Raw genomic sequence first — 19,431 nt, 5'->3', positions numbered from 1 at the left:
CAGACAGAGCGACAGACAGACAAAAAGAGAGAGAGACAGACAGACAAAGAACGACAGACAGACAAAAAGAGAGAGAGACAGACAGACAAAGAGCGTCAGACAGACAGAAAGAGTGAAAGACAGACAAAAAGAGCGACAGACAGACAGAAAGAGAGAGGCAGACAAAGAGCGTCAGACAGACAGAAAGAGCGAAAGACAGACAGAAAGAGCGACAGACAGACAGAAAGAGCGAAAGACAGACAAAGAGTGTCAGACAGACAGAAAGAGCGACAGACAGACAAAAAGATCGACAGACAGACAGAAAGAGAGAGACAGACAAAGAGCGTCAGACAGACAAAGAGCGAAAGACAGACAAAGAGCAACAGAGAAAGAGAGAGAGAGACAGACAGACAGACAAAGAGCGTCAGACAGACAGAAAGAGCGAAAGAGACAGAAAGAGCGACAGACAGACAAAGAGCGACAGACAGAAAGAGAAAGAGAGAGAGAGACAGACAGACAAAGAGCGTCAGACAGACAGAAAGAGCGAAAGACAGACAAGAAAAAGCGACAGACAGAAAGAGTGACGGACACACAGAAAGAGACAGACAGAAAGAAAGAGTATCAGACAGACAGAAAGAAAGAGATGGATAGAACGATAGATAGACAGACAGACAGACAGACAGACATATGGTACATTCACATACACAGTTTATTTCTATGCTTAGAGTACTGGATCATTAGCTTTGCAACATGCTAAAATCAAACTCCACTGGAATCAGCTGTGAGTCTCCAGTTGCGCTTTATGAGAAGAGTTGTGTGTGTAACAGAGCATTCCAAATCAATCACTTACAGTATGAGGTTTCAGTTAACACACTGCCTGTATAGGCTGTGGACAGCAACACAGATCACTAGGTTTTGAAAGAGAGCTCATGTTTTTGCAAGCGCTGTCAACAAAAGCCTATGACACAAGGGTAGACACGGGTTTCATTATAACATCTAAAGCCAGGTTTCCTTTGAACACATGCAGGTGTGTGCACAATCTCTCCCACACACACACACTTCACTGTTCTAGATGGTCCCTAGGAGCGTTAATCAGGTTTTAATAGAAGATTCCAAAGACTCATCTCAGGGATGAGTGCACAGGGCTAATTGGACGAGGAAAGAAATCATTCCCAGAATCCCTCAGGTGCACGCCGTTACAGTGGTGTTCCAGGAAACACCTTCGTTCCTCGCAGGAAATCAGCAAAAACCTCCAATCATGTCATGCAACAAATATCCTAACTGGCATTTAGCTTCCCAAATCTGCTAAATATTGGCGGGTTGGTGGTCGTGGTGAAGCGCTGGCTCCTGGGGTAGACACAGCAAGAGCCCGGAGGAGATTTATCTTTGCAATTACAGCTGCCAAAGTCATTCCTGCAGTAATTGAAAAGCAAGGAGGCCTCTGAGGGTCCCCAGCGGACGCAGGATGAAGGAAACACAGAAACACAGCATAAATCAGATCAACCAGAACCTGAATAAGGGCTTATCTACAGTTTGTACATGGTGGCGATTTCTGTGAGAGATAAGTGTGTGGGAGCAGTGGGAGCTATTATTTAGCTAATAACTGATCAATTATAACTTTTCATTTATTTTAAAATGTAATTTATTCCTGTGACGGACAAGCTGAATTTTAGCAGCCATTCAGTGTTACTTCAGTGTCACATGATCCTTCAGAAATCATTCTATTATGCTGATTTGCTGCTCAGGAAACGTTTCTTTTTTTTTCTTCTTTTTTTTTGTGCTTAATATTTTTTGTGAAAAAGAATCTTGAAAGAAAAGAAAAATCTAGTTGATGAATATAAAGTTTAAAAAGTATTTAAAAAAAAAGAAAAAGAAAAAAAGAAATATTGGTAACACTAGTTTAGGGTCCAATTCTCACTATTAACATGCATATTACTAGGACATTGGATGTTTATTAGTACTTATAAAGCACATATTAATGCCTTATTCTGCACAACATTACGTAAAACTTAAACTTACCTTACTAACTATTAATAAGCAGTAATTAGGAGTTTGAGGCAAAAATCATAGTTAATAGTTAGTTAATAATGAGAATTGGACCCTAAAGTGTGATCGAAATGTTTCATATTAAAATGTCTTTACTGTCACTATTGATTAATATAATGCATCCTTACTGTACAATATATATATATTTTTTTTAAATCATTATCTCTTTATTTTAAATGGTCAGCAAAAAAACAATAATGGTTGCATTAAAATAACTGATGGCTAAGTATTCAAAAGATGCCATGTATTCTGACAAAATACTAACATATATTATGATATTATTATTATGATATTATTATTATTATTATTATTATTATTATTATTATATTATGCCTTTGGAATCACAGCTCATCCAAATATTGACAGAAAGCTTAACTGGCTGCTTATTAGCGCATTTATTGCAAACATGCAATAAATAAAATATTTGGAATAAAACGCTAGAAAAACACTGCTTTTTTGATGTAGACCTTTTTTTCAGTGCTGACACTCATACTCACTTCATTCTCAGTTTGATGTAGGCCGTGGAGAGGTTGTTCCATGCTTCTGAATTCTAAAATGTAGGAGAGTAACGATCAGAGTCAGGTCCACGGGTGAAAATCATTTATCAAAATAAAACAAATACATAAGAAAGTAGACATCTAGAGAATATTTCCTAACAGCTTGTTTACTCGTTTCCTGGATGGAGTATTAAGCCTGCCTTTTGACTACATTTGAATTTTAAGTACACCATTAGGAGCGTAAGAGGCTCCTGTGCTAAGGGTAATAGGGTTCTTGGTTTTATGGAGCTTTATAGATGCATAAAAGTGAGTAGAAGCCTGAAAGCACAAAAACGGGGAGGCATTCGTGGACACAATCTATTGATTACGAAACACATAAATCAGATTCGACAGCACAAGTACTGAATAACTAAGCACAAGCCCTTTTCATTATGGTCATAAGACACTGATCTCCTTTCAAGGACCGTGTGACTTACATCTGGTTCCAGTCCGACGCATCTCTGAAAAGCTTTGGCGGCCCCTTCGTAGCCTTCCAGTGCAAAATACGCACAGCCCAGGGAGAACCACACACCCAACTGTAGAGATAAAAGATGGAGAGAAACTTGATGAGACTCCAAGTGCTTCGCTCGTCTTTTAAAAGCGATACTCTGTCCTAAAAATTAATGATGTTCTTTGAGCCCATGAACCTCTAGGAATAGGTCTCTTTCTTGTGTTTTAAACCTTCAGTTTCTTCTGGAATCTTTGCATCTCTGAGGCACTCTTCTGTCCTAACTTCCATCTCAAGGCCTGAAGGCAGTATTAGCTCCGAGAGGCCCTGAGGCAGCGCTGCGAGCCAGTGTTAAAGATCACGCTGGGGTCATCAATGAGTCCCTCAGGAAGATTACTCTGTCTTATTGCTGCCTGTGCTTCTGCATTATGGATGAAGGGAGGAATGAAGAATGAGTAAGAAAAAAAAAGAAAAAAAAGAGGGAGCTGTGCACTTTTTTTGCCTCTGTGGTGGATGAACCTGATAGCACTCATCCACATGCTGCTGTCTAGCTTTTTATCTACCCCAGTGTTTCTCAGGTTCTCCATCAGCACTCTGCCAATCTTCTCTATACATCCATCCTTGTGATCATGTGCATGTGTGGTCAACATGGGGTCACGTTCACACAGAACACGTTTTTGCATTCCACTGCACTGCTTTTCCATTGTTTTTCTGTGTTAACATGCTGGATGGATGTGTTTGACTGCTGTGCTCATGTTCTGCAGAGTCTTACGCATGGCACAGAATTCTAAATAAGCTCTCTAGACCTTTCTCTTTTCATTCCACTGCCCTGCATCTCACATTTTTAAACACCATGTTCTTTATAAATGATCCCTAAAGCTGTGTGACCACAATGTCCACATGATAAATAGATTGCTCCCATTACAACTACAATCTTGTTTCTATATAAAGTATGTTGCGCTGCACAAGTGGCTCCAGCCACTTTATTGTGCCCGTTTGTCTAAAATGGCAATCAATTTCCATATCTGCAAATTATTTTATGAACTGTATTAGTTATTTGAATAAGTGCTGACCATTATGTTGAAAGTGCCACAAAAATACTAAATAAATGCATATGATTGTTAAATATTTTCACAGTTCTTAAGAATCTTCATTTATTATTTACAATTACTATTATTATTATTATAATTATTATTATAATATTATTATTTATTGCTAAGAATTTTCTTCATTATAACTTTTGATGGTTGCATCAAATGACTGTAAATAGACAGTCAAATGACTTTGAATGTACATTTGTTTTAAAAACTTGTAAAGGTTTATGTTGGAACACTGACTTGAGAACCAAATGACAGCATAACTGTCTATAGAAATGCTGGCCAATTCTGACAAAAGTTTGCAGATTGCCCTGCTGAACACTTGCATCTTTTTAGTGGAAAAGGGGTATGGGTGGTTAACATCTTCAAGTTTACAGGAAAGAAGGATGCATGGTTAAGTACTATAAAGTTACACACAAGTGTACATCATACCTGCATTGTGTTGATTCGCAGTGAACGTTCAAAACATTCCACGCACTGCTGGAATTCTTTGTGGCGCAGGTGATGCAGAGCTTTGGACCGTTGGGCACGTGCGCTGCGGTGTTTGGAAAGCTCCCATGCACGGTCGTAATACTGCGGATCCTTCAGCACATCACCTAACAGGCAGTAAAGCGACGGTGTCTCCTTTTTCTCCAGCTCACGTCTCAAAATCTCCTCCGCCTGAGAGAGAAAGTTCCAACAGATTAAAGCAACTTTGACTAATTTAATCCTCAAATTGGAAAACGTACATGGCCAAAAGTATGTGGATAACTTTTTCTAATTATTGGGTTTGACAAGGCCCCTTAATTCCAGTTAAAATGCCATCCAATATAAAGACATTTTAGGAATTGTGTGCTGAAACTTTGTGCCATCAATTTAGGGAGGGTCTTTTCTATTCCAGCAAGACATGCAAGAAATGATTTACTCAATCTGATGTGGAAGAACTGGACTGTCCTGCATGAAGCTAGACCATTTGTTAACATTAGTTAACTAAATTAGTTATGCGGCCACGACACAAACTAGTGCACTGCAAATAATGCACATTCTAGTGCATTATTTTTCAACAATTCAAAGCCAATTATTCCGCTTATACTATGGTTACCACACCTCAAAACATTGTTAGGATGATGTATCAAGACATTTGTCAGGTTTTTGTTCTTAAAACGCTCGTGCATGTAGGACTAATCCCAAGCCTTCGTTGTTAATTCTAAAATGTAATTTTAGAGCTAATAATGGAGGCTTCAGCCACTGAGAGCAGACTAATGGAGTTAATAATGCTGAGAGAGAGAGAGAGAGAGAGAGAGAGAGAGAGAGAGAGGAGACAGAGTTTACAATGTTAATGGTAAGACTTTGGTATGCTTCAACAAAGTAGTTTACATGCCCTCTTATATCCAGTTATCTTTATGTTGCTCCAAGAACAGGGCCGTTATTACCTAGCTAGTGAGAAATTCAAGTAGTTTGTAAGTTATTATTATACAAGTTACATTATTTTACTGATAAAATCATCAGGGCAGCTGACAACACGTTTCTGTGCGAGTGTGTGTGTGTGCGTGTGTTTGAGTGGGAGAGAGACTGGGAGAAAGAGAGTATGTGCAAAAAGTTGAAGTCATTTGGCATTTTTATTATATTGTTTACTATATTTAGTACTATAGAATCAGTGTCATTGTGGGTTTTGGTTCTTTTGCTGTTATAGTCTGTAAGGACCTTTGAAATAACAAACTATTTTAGCTGTGCGTTTTCCCTGAAAATAATTGCACACCTTAGAACATTCGTCAACCAATCAGATTCAAAGCATTCAACTGCCCAGTAGTATAACTTAAGTTAAGCAATGGGACCTTATTGTAAAGTGTTACCGATAATTGTGTCTAATAAATAATCAATTTTGTGCAAAATCTTAACAAGAGTGTAAGCTGTTACAAAGGACTCAGTCCCAATTAACGCCAATGGTTTTGTAATTGGGTGTGGAGTTTGGGTGTCCATATACTTTTGGCCATATAGTGTGTAAGGATTCAACTGATGACAAGTATGTTGCTGTTTTCTTTTTATATTATTAAGCACATTACTAAAACAGTTCCTAAAAAAAACAAAAAACAAAACACTTGAAGACATTGCTAGTATCCAAAAATCAACCAAATTAAACATAAAAAACTATATATGCAGTTTATAGTTTTGACAAGTGTTTGTTATTTTCTAGCAATAAGCATTAACAATAATCATAATTCAGTAGACAAAGGCCAAAAAAGATCCCTAATAAAATTTCAAACAAGAAAGACGACAGACTACTATTTTGAAGAACAGACTGAGGCAGTCTTAAACCTTTGTCTCCAACATAAGAAAAAAGTACCTTCATGTATTGAGAGTGCGAGAACCACTAGGCTATGGCCACAAAGCCATATAAACATGAGAACTTGACGTGATAGGACTGACCAACTTCTCTAAACCTAAATTCTCCAGATCTAGACACATGCCCTTATACAGTCACTGTGAATGTGGCTTCACTCTGAAATACGCTGGACGTTGCGCTATATTACACAGTGCATCTCTCATCGGCTCCTGCCCTTCCACCCCTGCTAGTGCTCATGGGGATGGAAGGATAAAGGGCTTTTTGCAAACGCTTAGAACTGAAGCCGTAGTGGGAGAGAGGGGGTGGGCGGCAATAAAATTCACATTGCTTGGCCAGCACTTCTATTTAGGTGCTTATTTATTTTCGTGGGCAAATAATTTGAGAAGTGGGAACAATCTCTCTTCCTATACGACACAATAGTTAGAAAAAAAAAAAGTAAAACCTGAAGGCCCAGACAGAGGATGAATAAGCTATTTACTTGGGTACAAAAAGTCTCATATTTCCGTTTTACTAGAAGAACACTGATAAGACGAGCTAAGAGAGAGAAATACAGAAGAGAAAGAGAGCCCCATGGTTTTGACAGCACTTGAATGCTCCTTGGGGCCATTATTAACTGCACATTTCCCATTGGCCACAAACAACAAAGTTTGTGTAGCCCAGTCAGGCACGGTGAGGCTGCAGGCGGCTGGATCTCATGACTGCCAACAACACAAATGGATGCTAATCCAAGGCAGGTGGCCAGATTCACTTTCAGAAGGGAAACTGAAACATTCTGGTGCCGATACCATGTTTACCATGGTAAATTCTGGTAATAGTCTGGGGCCAACTACAAGAAACCCCCCTTAAAAACCCTTTATTTATAATGAAAACGGTTTTCTTAACTTAGAATGCCACACGTTTCTAGGTGCTTTCTATAAATAGGAGAAGGAGTTGAAGGAGGAGGAGGAGGAGGAGAAGATATCAAAAACAAAGTCATGAAAGTAGGTGCTTAACCTTCAGAAAACTTTCATCAACTTCAGGAGGTCAAACTAAATATTGCATAACCTCATTTATTTTCTATTAATTTCATATGAGATCTTAATGATCTACATTTTTTGCAGTATTTTGGATGTATATCTAAAAACAAATGACAGAAAACTGAAAAAATTTTTTTATTTTATTAGTTAAAATCAGTTAATTCAAAAGTTTACTACAATTAAATAAATCCTAAAACTGCTAAATTATTATCCCTTTGTGCTGAAATGGGGAAAACATCTAGAGCTTCAGGTATTCAATGCAGTTTAGACTCAGATGGACAATAATTGCCTAAAGAGGAAGGGGCGGAATTTTTTTGTATACTATTTTGTAACAATCTAAACTAAAAGGACGTTCTGTTTTTTTTGTTGAGAAAACTACAACAATTGAAAATAATGCTAAATAATTCTAAATAATTGGATTTTTGGCTCTTGTAATGCATGTAATGTAATGTAAAATGTAATAGGACACCAAACGGTAAATTCCAACAGTAATTTGCAACTACACATGCAAGCTCTAATGGGACAATAGAATTAACTCAAATCAAATAAACATCAGTACATATCCCAAAGTCCCTCATGCTCTGAAGATGTTCACTCATTAAACGAACACAGTATCTCATGGGTTAATCCATCAGAAAAACTAACAGAGAAAAAATATTCTCCTTATTCCAGCCTTGCTGTTTTGTGTAGACACCTTTTTCTTATCTCACTTTCTCTCTCATTTTTCACCAATTTCTTTCCTCTCATATGAAGTGTCACTCCCTTACGCCTGTCTCTGTATTCTATCCTATACATTCTTTTATAGGCATACCTGCAGTTTATGACTTTAAACTTTAACATGAGTGCAGGGAAAAGTAGAGTGAGTCAGTACCTCAGGTACTACAGTAGAGTGGAGTACATTTTTATATTATTACAACTCAGATTGGGGGTGATTGGTTGGTTTTATTGACCTCAGAGGTACCCTATAATCTGATTGGTACACAAAGTGGACTGTAACTTAATAAAACTCTGAAATAGCTCCCAGAAAACTGCACTGACACACACACACACACACACACACACACACACACACACACACACACACACACACACAGACAGACGTGTTGTTAGAGCATGGAGCTCATATAGATGGGGAGACAAAGAGGAAAAAAAGAAGAGATGGATGTGAGGGGAAAAATTTGCAATCAATTGCTCTTCAAGACCTTTAACAGAAGTCACTTTCTCTTATCTCATTTTAATATGTAGAGACAACTGTAAGTAATTCACTTGTAGACTGATTTCCCTGAAGAGTAAACACTGTCAAATGGGACAATCAAAACACTGATCTGTTCATTCGAACGATCGTCACGATCGGTCTGACACGGCAACATTGGCTCAGCCCATGGCATAAGTTTGGGGCAGGACTATTCATTTGAACTGATTGGTTTCGTGCGAGTAGCGTACCTTGCCGTGCTGTCCCATCCTCTCCAGGCAGACAACTGCATCCTCCCAGAGTTCCAGTTGTTCATAGATCAGCAGCGCAGAACTTGTCAGGCCCAAATCAGTCAACAGACTTGCCAACTGCCTCTAAATACACACAAACAGTAAGCCAAGATCAGTCAACATACGGCCCACCTGCCTGTAAATACACACAGCATGTGGGAGGCACACAAAAATATATATTCATATATTATATACAGAAATCACCAGGGGCTTTTTTTTTCCAAGGCAGTCCTAGTTCACTTTGTGAGCTATTTGAAATGACCAAAGCAGCACTTTAAAATTGTTTGTTTTTAAACATTTTTACATAGACTGAATGGGAACTAAATCTCGACCTACATCCACGTACATAATTTATTTATACTCTCTCTCTCACACACACACACACATATATATCATTTTTATATGCTAAATTTTATTTTATATGATAATCTAAAATAAAAGGATACAGTACGCTCTCTCTCTCTCACCATCTTTTCTCTCACATTCTGTCTTTTTTTCTCACCCTCTTTCTAAAAGGATGCATTCCGCAGACAACCATCCATCTATCTCCACGATGTCACGCTTCACAGGCAGCTATATACACATCTGTACTATTAATGACCCTCGTCTGTCTCTGAGGAATGCTACAGGTCAAATGTGTTTACACTCTTTCAACTCCTTTTGTCATTCAGGGCTGCATTTCCCAAAAGCAAGATTGATCATAGAACCACTGCCACCAAAGGTTTCTATGATCAACTTAGGCTTGCAATGCTTTTGGGAAACGCAGCCCTGGTCATTTGAGAACAGATGGATCAAGAGTCGTAGGTGTCCACTGCACGTCCATGTATTTCTGTTAACAAACATACTGAGGTGTGCACCGATCCCACTGGAGATCATACACAGTACTGATGATTATGATGTATAAAACTTCTATATTTGTGGACAGCAAACATGCACTGAACTGACCCTCGACATCTGGTATCAGCAAGACATCAGACACGTAGCTGCAATCAGTTCCACTGCAGGAAATGTTTAATTCCTGCTCAATTTCTCCTTCACCTTTCTGTCCTGTGACAATCCCCCCCCCCCACCCCACCTCCCCACCTCCAGTGGCATATCACGTCCCACAGCCACTATGGGTAACTATAAATCTAGATATATACACCGGTGAGACTGCCGGTGATCATGTGATCTATCAGCCAGGAGACAAAACGTGATGATACTAACTAATCTGGAGGAAGAGAAACACAAACACACACACAGACACACAGAAAGAGCTGTGCTCTGTATCAACACTTCTAATCTTATTTTTCCTCAAGTTTGTTTCTTATTTATGTGCCTAATGTTACTTATTTTAATTTGTTAATTGCTAGTTTAATCTGTAGTGGTACAGTATTGTCAGAGCCCCATTTGTGCAACTTTTCTGTTTTCATTTTCTCATTCACTTCATCTGTCCTGATTCATTTACATGCCAACATGATCCAGTCTGAAAGCAAATCCGACAATTTCAGAAATCTGTTCTTTTCAAAAAAACAAACAAAAACAACGCTCTGCCATCTCTTAACCCCGACACACACACACTTTTCTCTGGCTGCATGCTGCTCTCGTCTCTCTCTAGCTTGCGGTTTTGCTGCGTTCTATTCCCCTGCCAGCAATAGAAGTGACTTCAATTCCAGCTTTATTGCTGTTCACTGTTATTACACAGAGCGCGAGCAATGTCATCCACAGGACTGATCACATCAACCCTCCCTTCTTTTCATCCATCCATCCCTCCCTCCACCCACTCACTCACTCTCTTTCTCCATTCAGTCATTTCATTCCTTTTCTTTCAAAACCCTTCATCCATGCTTGCCTGTTACAATACACCAAACATTTTTTTTTATTTTTTTTTAATGATTTATTCACTTGTTTAACAATCTCTCACTTCAGGAAACATTTTTTGTTTTCATTAGTTCCATTATTGCCCAATCAGACTGGAAGGGATAGTTCCAGGTTGCTCTATTACCTGACAAACGCTGTCAAAATGAACTCATCGTCCCGTATCCCTGTATGCCCTCACAGTGTACGAGAAATTAATTTCATATTCTATCTGCCAAAGCTCTTATTGACACGACACTGGCTGTATAACCCAGCTGTTGTGTTTACCGAAATGGGTTTTTGAGAAGTAGATAAATAACGGCTGCCCATTCTCATTTGAGGTGATTAGCTCAATGCACTTGTGAGTCTAGTAATGAGAGAAAATATGCAAGCAAATCAATTTGGGCACCAACAAATGAGTCAATCATTTCCATTTCAAATTAACTCAGGTAATCTGGCTTTATAATATGTGAATTATTCCCTACATGGGAATAAATTCAGAAATAATTAAGATGAGAAAATGTGGGGAAAATAAACTCAATCAAGGTTCAAATGGGTCCCAGTTAAACCCAACCCAAAATTCTCTTTCATGTATTCACAGGTCATGATCAACTACACAGTTTTGTTTGTTCGTTCATTAGCACTAAGCTCTCCAGACCTAAGGAAGGATTTCTTCCTATTCCAGCACTGGAGAGAATGAGTACTTTAAGAGATTGATTATAAATGTTGTGCATGTACATCACAAGAACTTCTTTCTTGGTCTGTATTTATTGTCTGTTTGCTTTATTGACCAACTTTGGAGAGTAAATGTATTAAAAAAAAACATTTTGTGAAAGATAAAAGTAAAAAAAAAAAAAAATCATCTTAAAAACAAACCATCTTTAATCATCTAAAAACGTCAACTGCTTCGGGTTAGTTAATAATCATAAATTAGTGTCACTGAAAAAAAAAAAAAAAGTTTATGGAAAGTCCCCACTTTAATACTTTCTATTCTATTCTATTCTATTCTATTCTATTCTATTCTAAATAATAATAAAGAACATGTACTGCGTTAGATTAAACTGGGAAGGGTCATAGCACTCGCATATTGTTGTCCTATTGTTAGTTTAACGGCTTCTATTGTTCTCATTTGTAAGTCGCTTTGGATATAAGCGTCTTCTAAATGAATACATGTTAATGTAAAACATTATGAGTGATTCTAAAACAATCATTTTGAGAAACCAGAAGCCTCAATTAAACAAACAGGAATTCAGTTCACCTGTAGATCCCAGAGAGGAGGCGCCCGGCAAGTGTAGAACATCTTTAGCCTCTCAGTGATGGGACACTTCTTCTCACTAAAGAAATCCACCAAGGTCTGAAACAGAACAAAGTGACATTTAGGGGACATATATTCTCAATTTTCAAGCATTGCTACTTCCACGAATTAACATTTTCTTCTTTGCCATAGCGATTACACCATGTCCTAACCAGACGAGATGCGATACGATTCCAGCGACACATAGTTTGTCTGGCCACACGAGAGATGCGATAAAGTCAATCAAAAATATCGGCCAGTCAGAAGAGCGCGTGGTCTGCTCTCTCTGGCACTCGCAACGAAATGGATAATACATAATCCAATTCATGAATATTACACAATTTTAACATTATCAAAAATACATACTGATTATCAAAAATACATACATACAAAAACGTCCATTGTTGCTTTCAGTACTGCTATAAGACACAAAATGATATTCAAACTCACATTAGATGCTTTTAACATTAAATAAAGCACATAAGCAGTACCTTATATTATCATATCATACTTTGTTGTTCCAGCCACGACGTCGCGGAAATAGAAACCATTTCTAAAATCGAATCGTCACAGCCGGTTAGGACAAAAACTCTGATTACATGGAAAAGATGACTTTTATAGCGGCACGTCTGTTTAGGGCACGGTGTTATTCTAACAATAATGCAGATTTTCCTTAGAGTTTGCTACAAGCAAAACAAGGTAGTAAATAGAATTGAGCACCTATGAGCCAAAATCTCAAATCATATACTTTTGGAGGGTACCATTAAGATGAACAGGAATGCTAACACTGATCACTAACACAAATCTCCATGAATTACAGACCTCCCTGGAACACAAAGGCATCAATATAATGAGTATTTCTAATGTGCTTAGTGTTTGGTTTGATATCTGACAGTGATAAAAACAACCCCAAGCAATTAAAATGCAGTGTGGTGCAATCAACTTAAAACCTATTCCAGTGAGTCAACCCTTCACATTTTGCTTTAATTTATTGCTCATCACACAGACCTAAATGTATTTTCCAATCATTAACAAGATGGAAAAAAGTGATCTAGAAGCATAAAAAAACAACTCAAACCCAAATCAGAAATTCCAAGAGTGAGAGCAATAAATAGATGTGCCAGCACATGCCAAAATGATAGCATTTTTATTCATTTTAAAGACGCCTCTCTACTCTCCACTGAGGATTGCTACAGGGTTTGACTGGTGCTTAAACTCAGTTAAAGCATGTGCAGGCCTGCTGTTTGAGTCTCTAGTGAGAAGATCAACACTCATTCGGTTCACAAACAAGTGTCAATATTTCAAAAAGCAACAAGACAAAACACAATAACACAATGCAGTTGTGTACAACATACACACTAGTCCACAAATGCACATTCATGGAAGCTGATGGCCATCCTTGCCTGTGAAAATAAATGCACAGAACAATGTCTATCGCATTACCCCACAAATATTTAATTGACACCCCCAGCTGTCAATTATTATGAACATATGGACTGCAACTGGCACTAATAGGAGAAGGCCTAAACACATTATGGAATTATAACTGTACCAACTTAAATATGTCCACCCAAAATGCTGTAAATAACTTACTTTGGAACTGAAGTCTGCAATATTTCAGTTCCAGAACATTCTGGAATCAAGCAGAAGTAAGGAAACATTACATATTCCATAAAATGCATTTCGTAAACTGATAAAAAAAAAAAAAAATCCAATATAGATGTAATTTTCCAGTTCTAGTTGGGGTTCACTTTGGAAGAAACTCATCTGGAAATAAAACTTCCGACTGAGTAGATACAATCAGTTTCAATGGAGGATGGCAAAGCTTGTCTGCGGGTAGCAGATAACTAATTACTTATTTAGCATTTCCAGGGATGAAAAATGGCTGAAATATATAAATGCTAATCTTCCGATCAGGAGGGCTGAGGGATACAGCTGTGGAGGCTGTGTGCTTTTTGACAAAATGGGGCAAAGTAAATTCCCCTAGTTGACAATTTGGCAGTTTATTTTGAATTACACATAAACCTTTCCATGGAGGAACTCCAAGAGCCAAATACAGCGACAGAAGGAAATGACATCACTGAGCATGCTTCATGACTCAGCATACTTATAAGGAGGATAAGTCCTCATGGAGTCAAAATCCATTCATTGCAATTTAAAGGCCCAATGAAGTGCCTTGGAATGCGCAGCTTTGTATGATGCGTTGACAATTTCCACTGAAACAGGAAGCTAAGGCGGGACATACTGAATGGCTCCTCACCCTTTTCAAATAGCCAAAAGCGTTTCGTTTACCTCTCAGTCTGCAAGTCGTACTTGACAGCACCATGGAAGTGAATCCGAACGCTGATGATACGTTGGATTCAATAGTAGAGGTGTGAATACATTTCAGACATTTCATTCTTAACCAACGTACAGTTGGAAAACGGAATTAAAACTTGATCGTTTGAGCAACCGAACACACGTCCAACCCATATTGCTCCGTGTCAACAGTCCCTTTGGCCAGGTGGTATTTATAGCTTTAGATTCTATAGAACATTTGATTGGACAGAAGATGTGATGAGAAGCTGAAGTCCGCGGTGATGTCATAAAAATATGTGATCCATTTTAGCGGAAGTGAGAGACTACGTTTTGAATGCTTATATCTCCTAAATGGGAATTTTGCTGTTGTTTTTGAACACACCAGCTTATTCATAACCTTTAGGCTAACATATTCATACTAAAAGCTACAAAGAACTCAGGGGGCCTTTAACTGTAGTCTCGCATTAAAGCAGAACAATGGCTGCTTTAGCTCTTAGTATTAGTGTAGTACTAGGCTAGTAGTACTCTTTAAAAACCAAAAGCTTTAGAATCCAAAAGGCTTTCAGTCCATGTCTGTATAGCACTGAGACCATCTAGGCTATATGATGTTAGTGTACACTATATGTAATGTATTATATATGCATTGTTTGTGTATGGTTGCATCATATTCATATAAAATTAATGTCATACATTTACTGCAGTGTGCATCTGTTGTTTTTTTGTGTGTTTTTTAAACGTCTCTCTGCTGAATTACTTCAAAAAAAAACTTTTTTTCTGCTCCAAAAATACCGTACGTCATGTGTATGAGTCTTTTTTTCTTTCAGCGTTGCCGTGAGATGCCTAAATCCATACCAAGAACCAAGCTGCCAACTTCTATTTCAGGGATATTATTGATTAAGCACTGAAATTGAATTTTACGTTCAGAGAAATCTACTTCAGCCTGGGCCTGATCGGAGTCCTAAACGAAAAATAAGAGGGCAGCAGTCGATAGCGCGTGGTGTTAAGCCCCAAACAGGCAAATTGTGTGGTCACAAAGAGCGCCTCTAATCCAACAATGCACCAGAGACTCTGCCATTCAGAATACACAAAGGGAATAAAAACTTTTCTGAAGTTTTAGCCCACTCAGTGGCCTAGATACCGGCAACTCTAAACTGTGAGAAAAATGCCGAGCACATAGGCGAAGTGCCTTTCTGCCATTTCTGAATACACACTTTACATTCTTGATCTCAGAAGAAAGGCCAGAGGAGGCAGAGGAAATGAAGTTTGTCAAGTACCGCTGTGAAACTTGAACAGCAGCAAGGAGGTGGAGATAAGAGTCAGTGCGATATTCATGAAAATGTCACGACTGTTCAGAATAGAAGGGGAATAATATTGAAGACAAAACAAAAATCTTTCTGAATTGATTACATCAAATGTGAAGCTGATGAGCATTTATGAATGACTGTAAAAATGTTCAGTATGTGCCTGGAATTCATCCAATCAGAACTTCTGCCATTAATGGAGGTCTGAGTCTGCAGTCAAGAAGATGATTCAGTTCATTAAAAACAAATCCAAATACCCAAATATTCCAAATACTTGGGGTGGCCAAAGGACTCCCTTTATCAATTAAGAGTTTTGGTAGTTAAACTCTGTAGCGCCACCATCAGAGGGGGAATAAAATCCCTGATGCAAGAGATTTCTTTAAGAGCATTGCAACAAACGTCTTAACTGTCTCCCTTACTAAGTGTTTATACGAAGCATTTTACGATAGTTTCTGGCAAAATATGGCAATGAAGCAGCAGTTGCTATAGTTATGTAATCTCCCACAATAAACAGAACATAATGGACCATTGACTTTTAAACAAATTTTATATTTACTAAACTATACAGCTGAAACTACAATTTTTGTAATAATCTTGTGGAGATTATTAAAGGCAGTCTGACGGACGACACAGAGCGTCCTAAAATTCGAGCACACTGTTTCTATGACTCTAGCTACGACACCTGAGGACACTCAAAATCCTTCCGTGCAATTTGCACAGTTTTCCATTAAATAGCATTATATTTATCCAACTCGTTATTGTATTGTACTCCTGCATCAACGCCACTTTGTCTGTTTGGTGATTTGATTCGATTTTGCAGTCTTGACATTAAGCACGAAAGTACAGAATGGCTCGTTCGGTGTCCTCAACGCCTAGTCCTAATTGGACAAAGGACAAAAAAAACGATTCTTTTAAAAGAGAGGAAAAACACCCAAGCCAAATTTTTTTTTTGACAATACACACGGTCTCACGTCATACTTTTTAACTGGCTTATTCTGATCGCTAAAAATGCACTCTCTCATCAATTAACATCATAGGGACCCGTTTTTATCCCTTTTTCTTTTTTAGGGCTAAATGGTTACTAAGGACTTTGTTGCAACGCATAACAGAACTTAAGGGAACAAGTAATTAAGGGAAATACTTAATGACAGCCTTAAGGTTTCTTAAGTGGACCCTTACGTATTTTCTTGCAATCCATGTTTCACTTAACCTTATAACTAAGGGTTTTCTTAACTCAAGGGCTTTTATGCAACCGGGCCTTGAACTCTGCTTTCTCACTTCATCTTGAGTTGATTGAACCAAGTACTTAAACCAGATGGACAGTCTTGACTGTACAATATTAGAAAACAATTTCTCAAAAAAAAAAATCTTTAATTAGCTCATGAGATCTTGACAATGATCAAGAGCAAGATTTTTGATTTCCACAACTATTAAGAATTACATCTAAAATTGTATTTTGGATGTCTGATTTTATTTCAGCAACACTTAGACAAATTATAGACATCACAGTCATGGAGCTGTTAAGTTTGACGACCAGGTAAAAAGATTACACTGCTTATTATTTTCCAGTTAGTTGGCCTAAAGTCATGAGCCTTGTTTCTATTCTTTGACTCCAGCAATACCAATCCTTATAGACCTTATGTAGCCCCGCCCCCTTTTCAGCGCTGCGCTCGTCTTTTGACTTCTGGTCTGTATTTTCACTACGATCTTGCGAATTTATGAATGAACGGCTCGTTTTAAAATCTTCCCGGTCTCCTGACATTTGTTAAGACATCTGCTTAAAACATTACAATCCTCATAACTTTCGTTAACTTTACATTTAGTAAATCCACTTCAAAAGCGAATTACTCCTGGACAGCAATGCCATAGAAATATACAGAGCGACCGCAAAAACGGAAGTTCAAAGACAATATTCTAAAGATGGCGGCGCCCTTGTTTCTCTGGCGCATAAGGTCTATAAGGACGGCCATATTGCCTGTATGACATTTACAGTTTTATCCGAATCAAAACAAAAGGACTGCAAACAGTCACTGATGTTTAAGGCAACACACAATATGAAAAACAACTTTTGAGGAGGTAAATTTGTACCAAGTCAGTCATTTTTTGTTTTGTTTGTCAACATCCGTTATGTCAGGGCAGTACTGATTCATGATATTTTCAATATTTAAATCACTCACAAAAGAGCTCAACATCTCAAAGATTGACTTAAAAAGGGCATTCAAACTTTTGAGAAAAGAGGGGTGTGCAAATTGTATATGTGGATTTGTACCTCTACAATGCGCTACCTGACTTACTTTCTACATCCTCCCTCTCTCTCTCTCTCTCATCTGTTGAACTTTGTTAAAGTGTTTCGTCCTCTCGGAGAGTGTGCTGTCACTCTCTCGCCGTCGCTCCGGGGGCCTTGCTCAGCTGGGATCCTTCTCAGGGTGACTGAACTCACTGGTGTCAGGAGTGGGATTTGCTAAGCGCTTCATGTTTCTCTAACTCTGTGATGGACAGGTGTTTGTGCGACTTGCCGTGATCTCCTGTCGGACTCAAACTTGCCCCCCTCAGGGTGGCCTCCTAATGTCAAGACTCCCCCAATGATCTGTCACATTGAGTTTTGGGATGTCAGAGAGCAGCTCCACTGGGCAAACACTTAAAACTTAAAGGAAAAAAGAAAGCAATCAAAATAGTAGAGGGCAATGTGTCACACCAAACTCTGCCCGCTGATGACCTTCCATCTATCTGTCAGATGTTCATACAGAGAGTGTCTGATCGGACCCTTCAATTCTCAGCTCTTAACTGATGATCACCTGCAGCGCTCATGGTCACATCCATGGATTTCACTTGAGATCAAAAAGAGGGATGCCATCAGCCACAGCAAAAGGAACACAAAAGAAGATATTTTGAAGAATGTTGGTAACCAAACAGTTGATAGACCCCATTGACTTCCATAGTATTTAGTTTCCCCCACCATTTTTTTTCCCAATGGGGCCCATCAACTGTTTGGTTACCCTTATTCTGAAAAATATCTTCTTTTTGTGTTCAGCAGAAGAAAGAAATTCATACAGGTTTGGATCAACTTGAAAATGAGTAAATGAAGAAAGAATTTTCAATTTTGGGTGAACCACCCTTTTAAGCCTTGCAACACTTTATTTGATATTTGTAAACAGCACTTAGTCCTAATAATAATAATTAAATAATTAATTGATGAATAAAAAAATAACATGATTATAAATAATAAAATGGATAAGTAGATGGATAATGATAATAAATCTCACAAGACTAGATTTAAATTACTGTAGAAAATTGTCAATGTCAATTTTATTTATATAGCACCATTAATCACAACCTAGGTTGTCCAATGTGCTGAACAATGAAGACATAAGACAATACAATATAATAAAAAAATATAATAAAATAAAATAAAAATAAAAACAATGCAATACAACTTCCTCATTGATTATATGCCAATTCACAAAAAATGTTTAGCTTAGATTTAAAAACAGACAGTAATGATGCAGAGCGAATACAGACAGGCAGAGCATTCCACAGTCTGGGAGCAGCTACTGAAAAGGCACGGTCACCCCTGCATCTCAGCTTCAACTTCGGAATGCATAACAATCTCTGGTTGGACGACCGGAGAGACAGAACTGGACGATATTCAGTTAATAAATCCAAGAGGTAAGGAGGGGCCAGACCGTTTAATGGATTCAAACACCAAAAGAAGAATTAAAAAATTCACTCGATAACGCACGGGCAATCAGTGCAGACAATATAATACCGGCGTAAT

At 38.1% G+C, this 19,431-nt stretch overlaps 1 protein-coding gene across 1 annotated transcript in view; it reads right to left on the bottom strand.

The window, feature by feature from the left end:
• Positions 1-19,431, bottom strand: part of ttc27 (tetratricopeptide repeat domain 27) — a 93,856-nt gene that overhangs the window by 14,387 nt on the left and 60,038 nt on the right. The window contains exons 11-15 of the mRNA XM_084393765.1: positions 12,022-12,117; positions 8,889-9,011; positions 4,539-4,766; positions 2,999-3,097; positions 2,523-2,575 (exon numbers count right to left, since the gene is read on the bottom strand). Of these exons, the coding sequence (XP_084249891.1) occupies positions 2,523-2,575; positions 2,999-3,097; positions 4,539-4,766; positions 8,889-9,011; positions 12,022-12,117 (599 nt within the window). The remainder of the gene's footprint in view (positions 1-2,522; positions 2,576-2,998; positions 3,098-4,538; positions 4,767-8,888; positions 9,012-12,021; positions 12,118-19,431) is intronic.

The sequence above is a fragment of the Rutilus rutilus genome (genome assembly GCF_951802725.1).
Source record: "Rutilus rutilus genome assembly, chromosome: 21".
NCBI classification, from domain to species: domain Eukaryota; kingdom Metazoa; phylum Chordata; class Actinopteri; order Cypriniformes; family Leuciscidae; genus Rutilus; species Rutilus rutilus.
The sequence above is the reverse complement of the archived record's forward strand: the minus strand, read 5'-3'. Positions and strand labels throughout refer to the sequence as shown.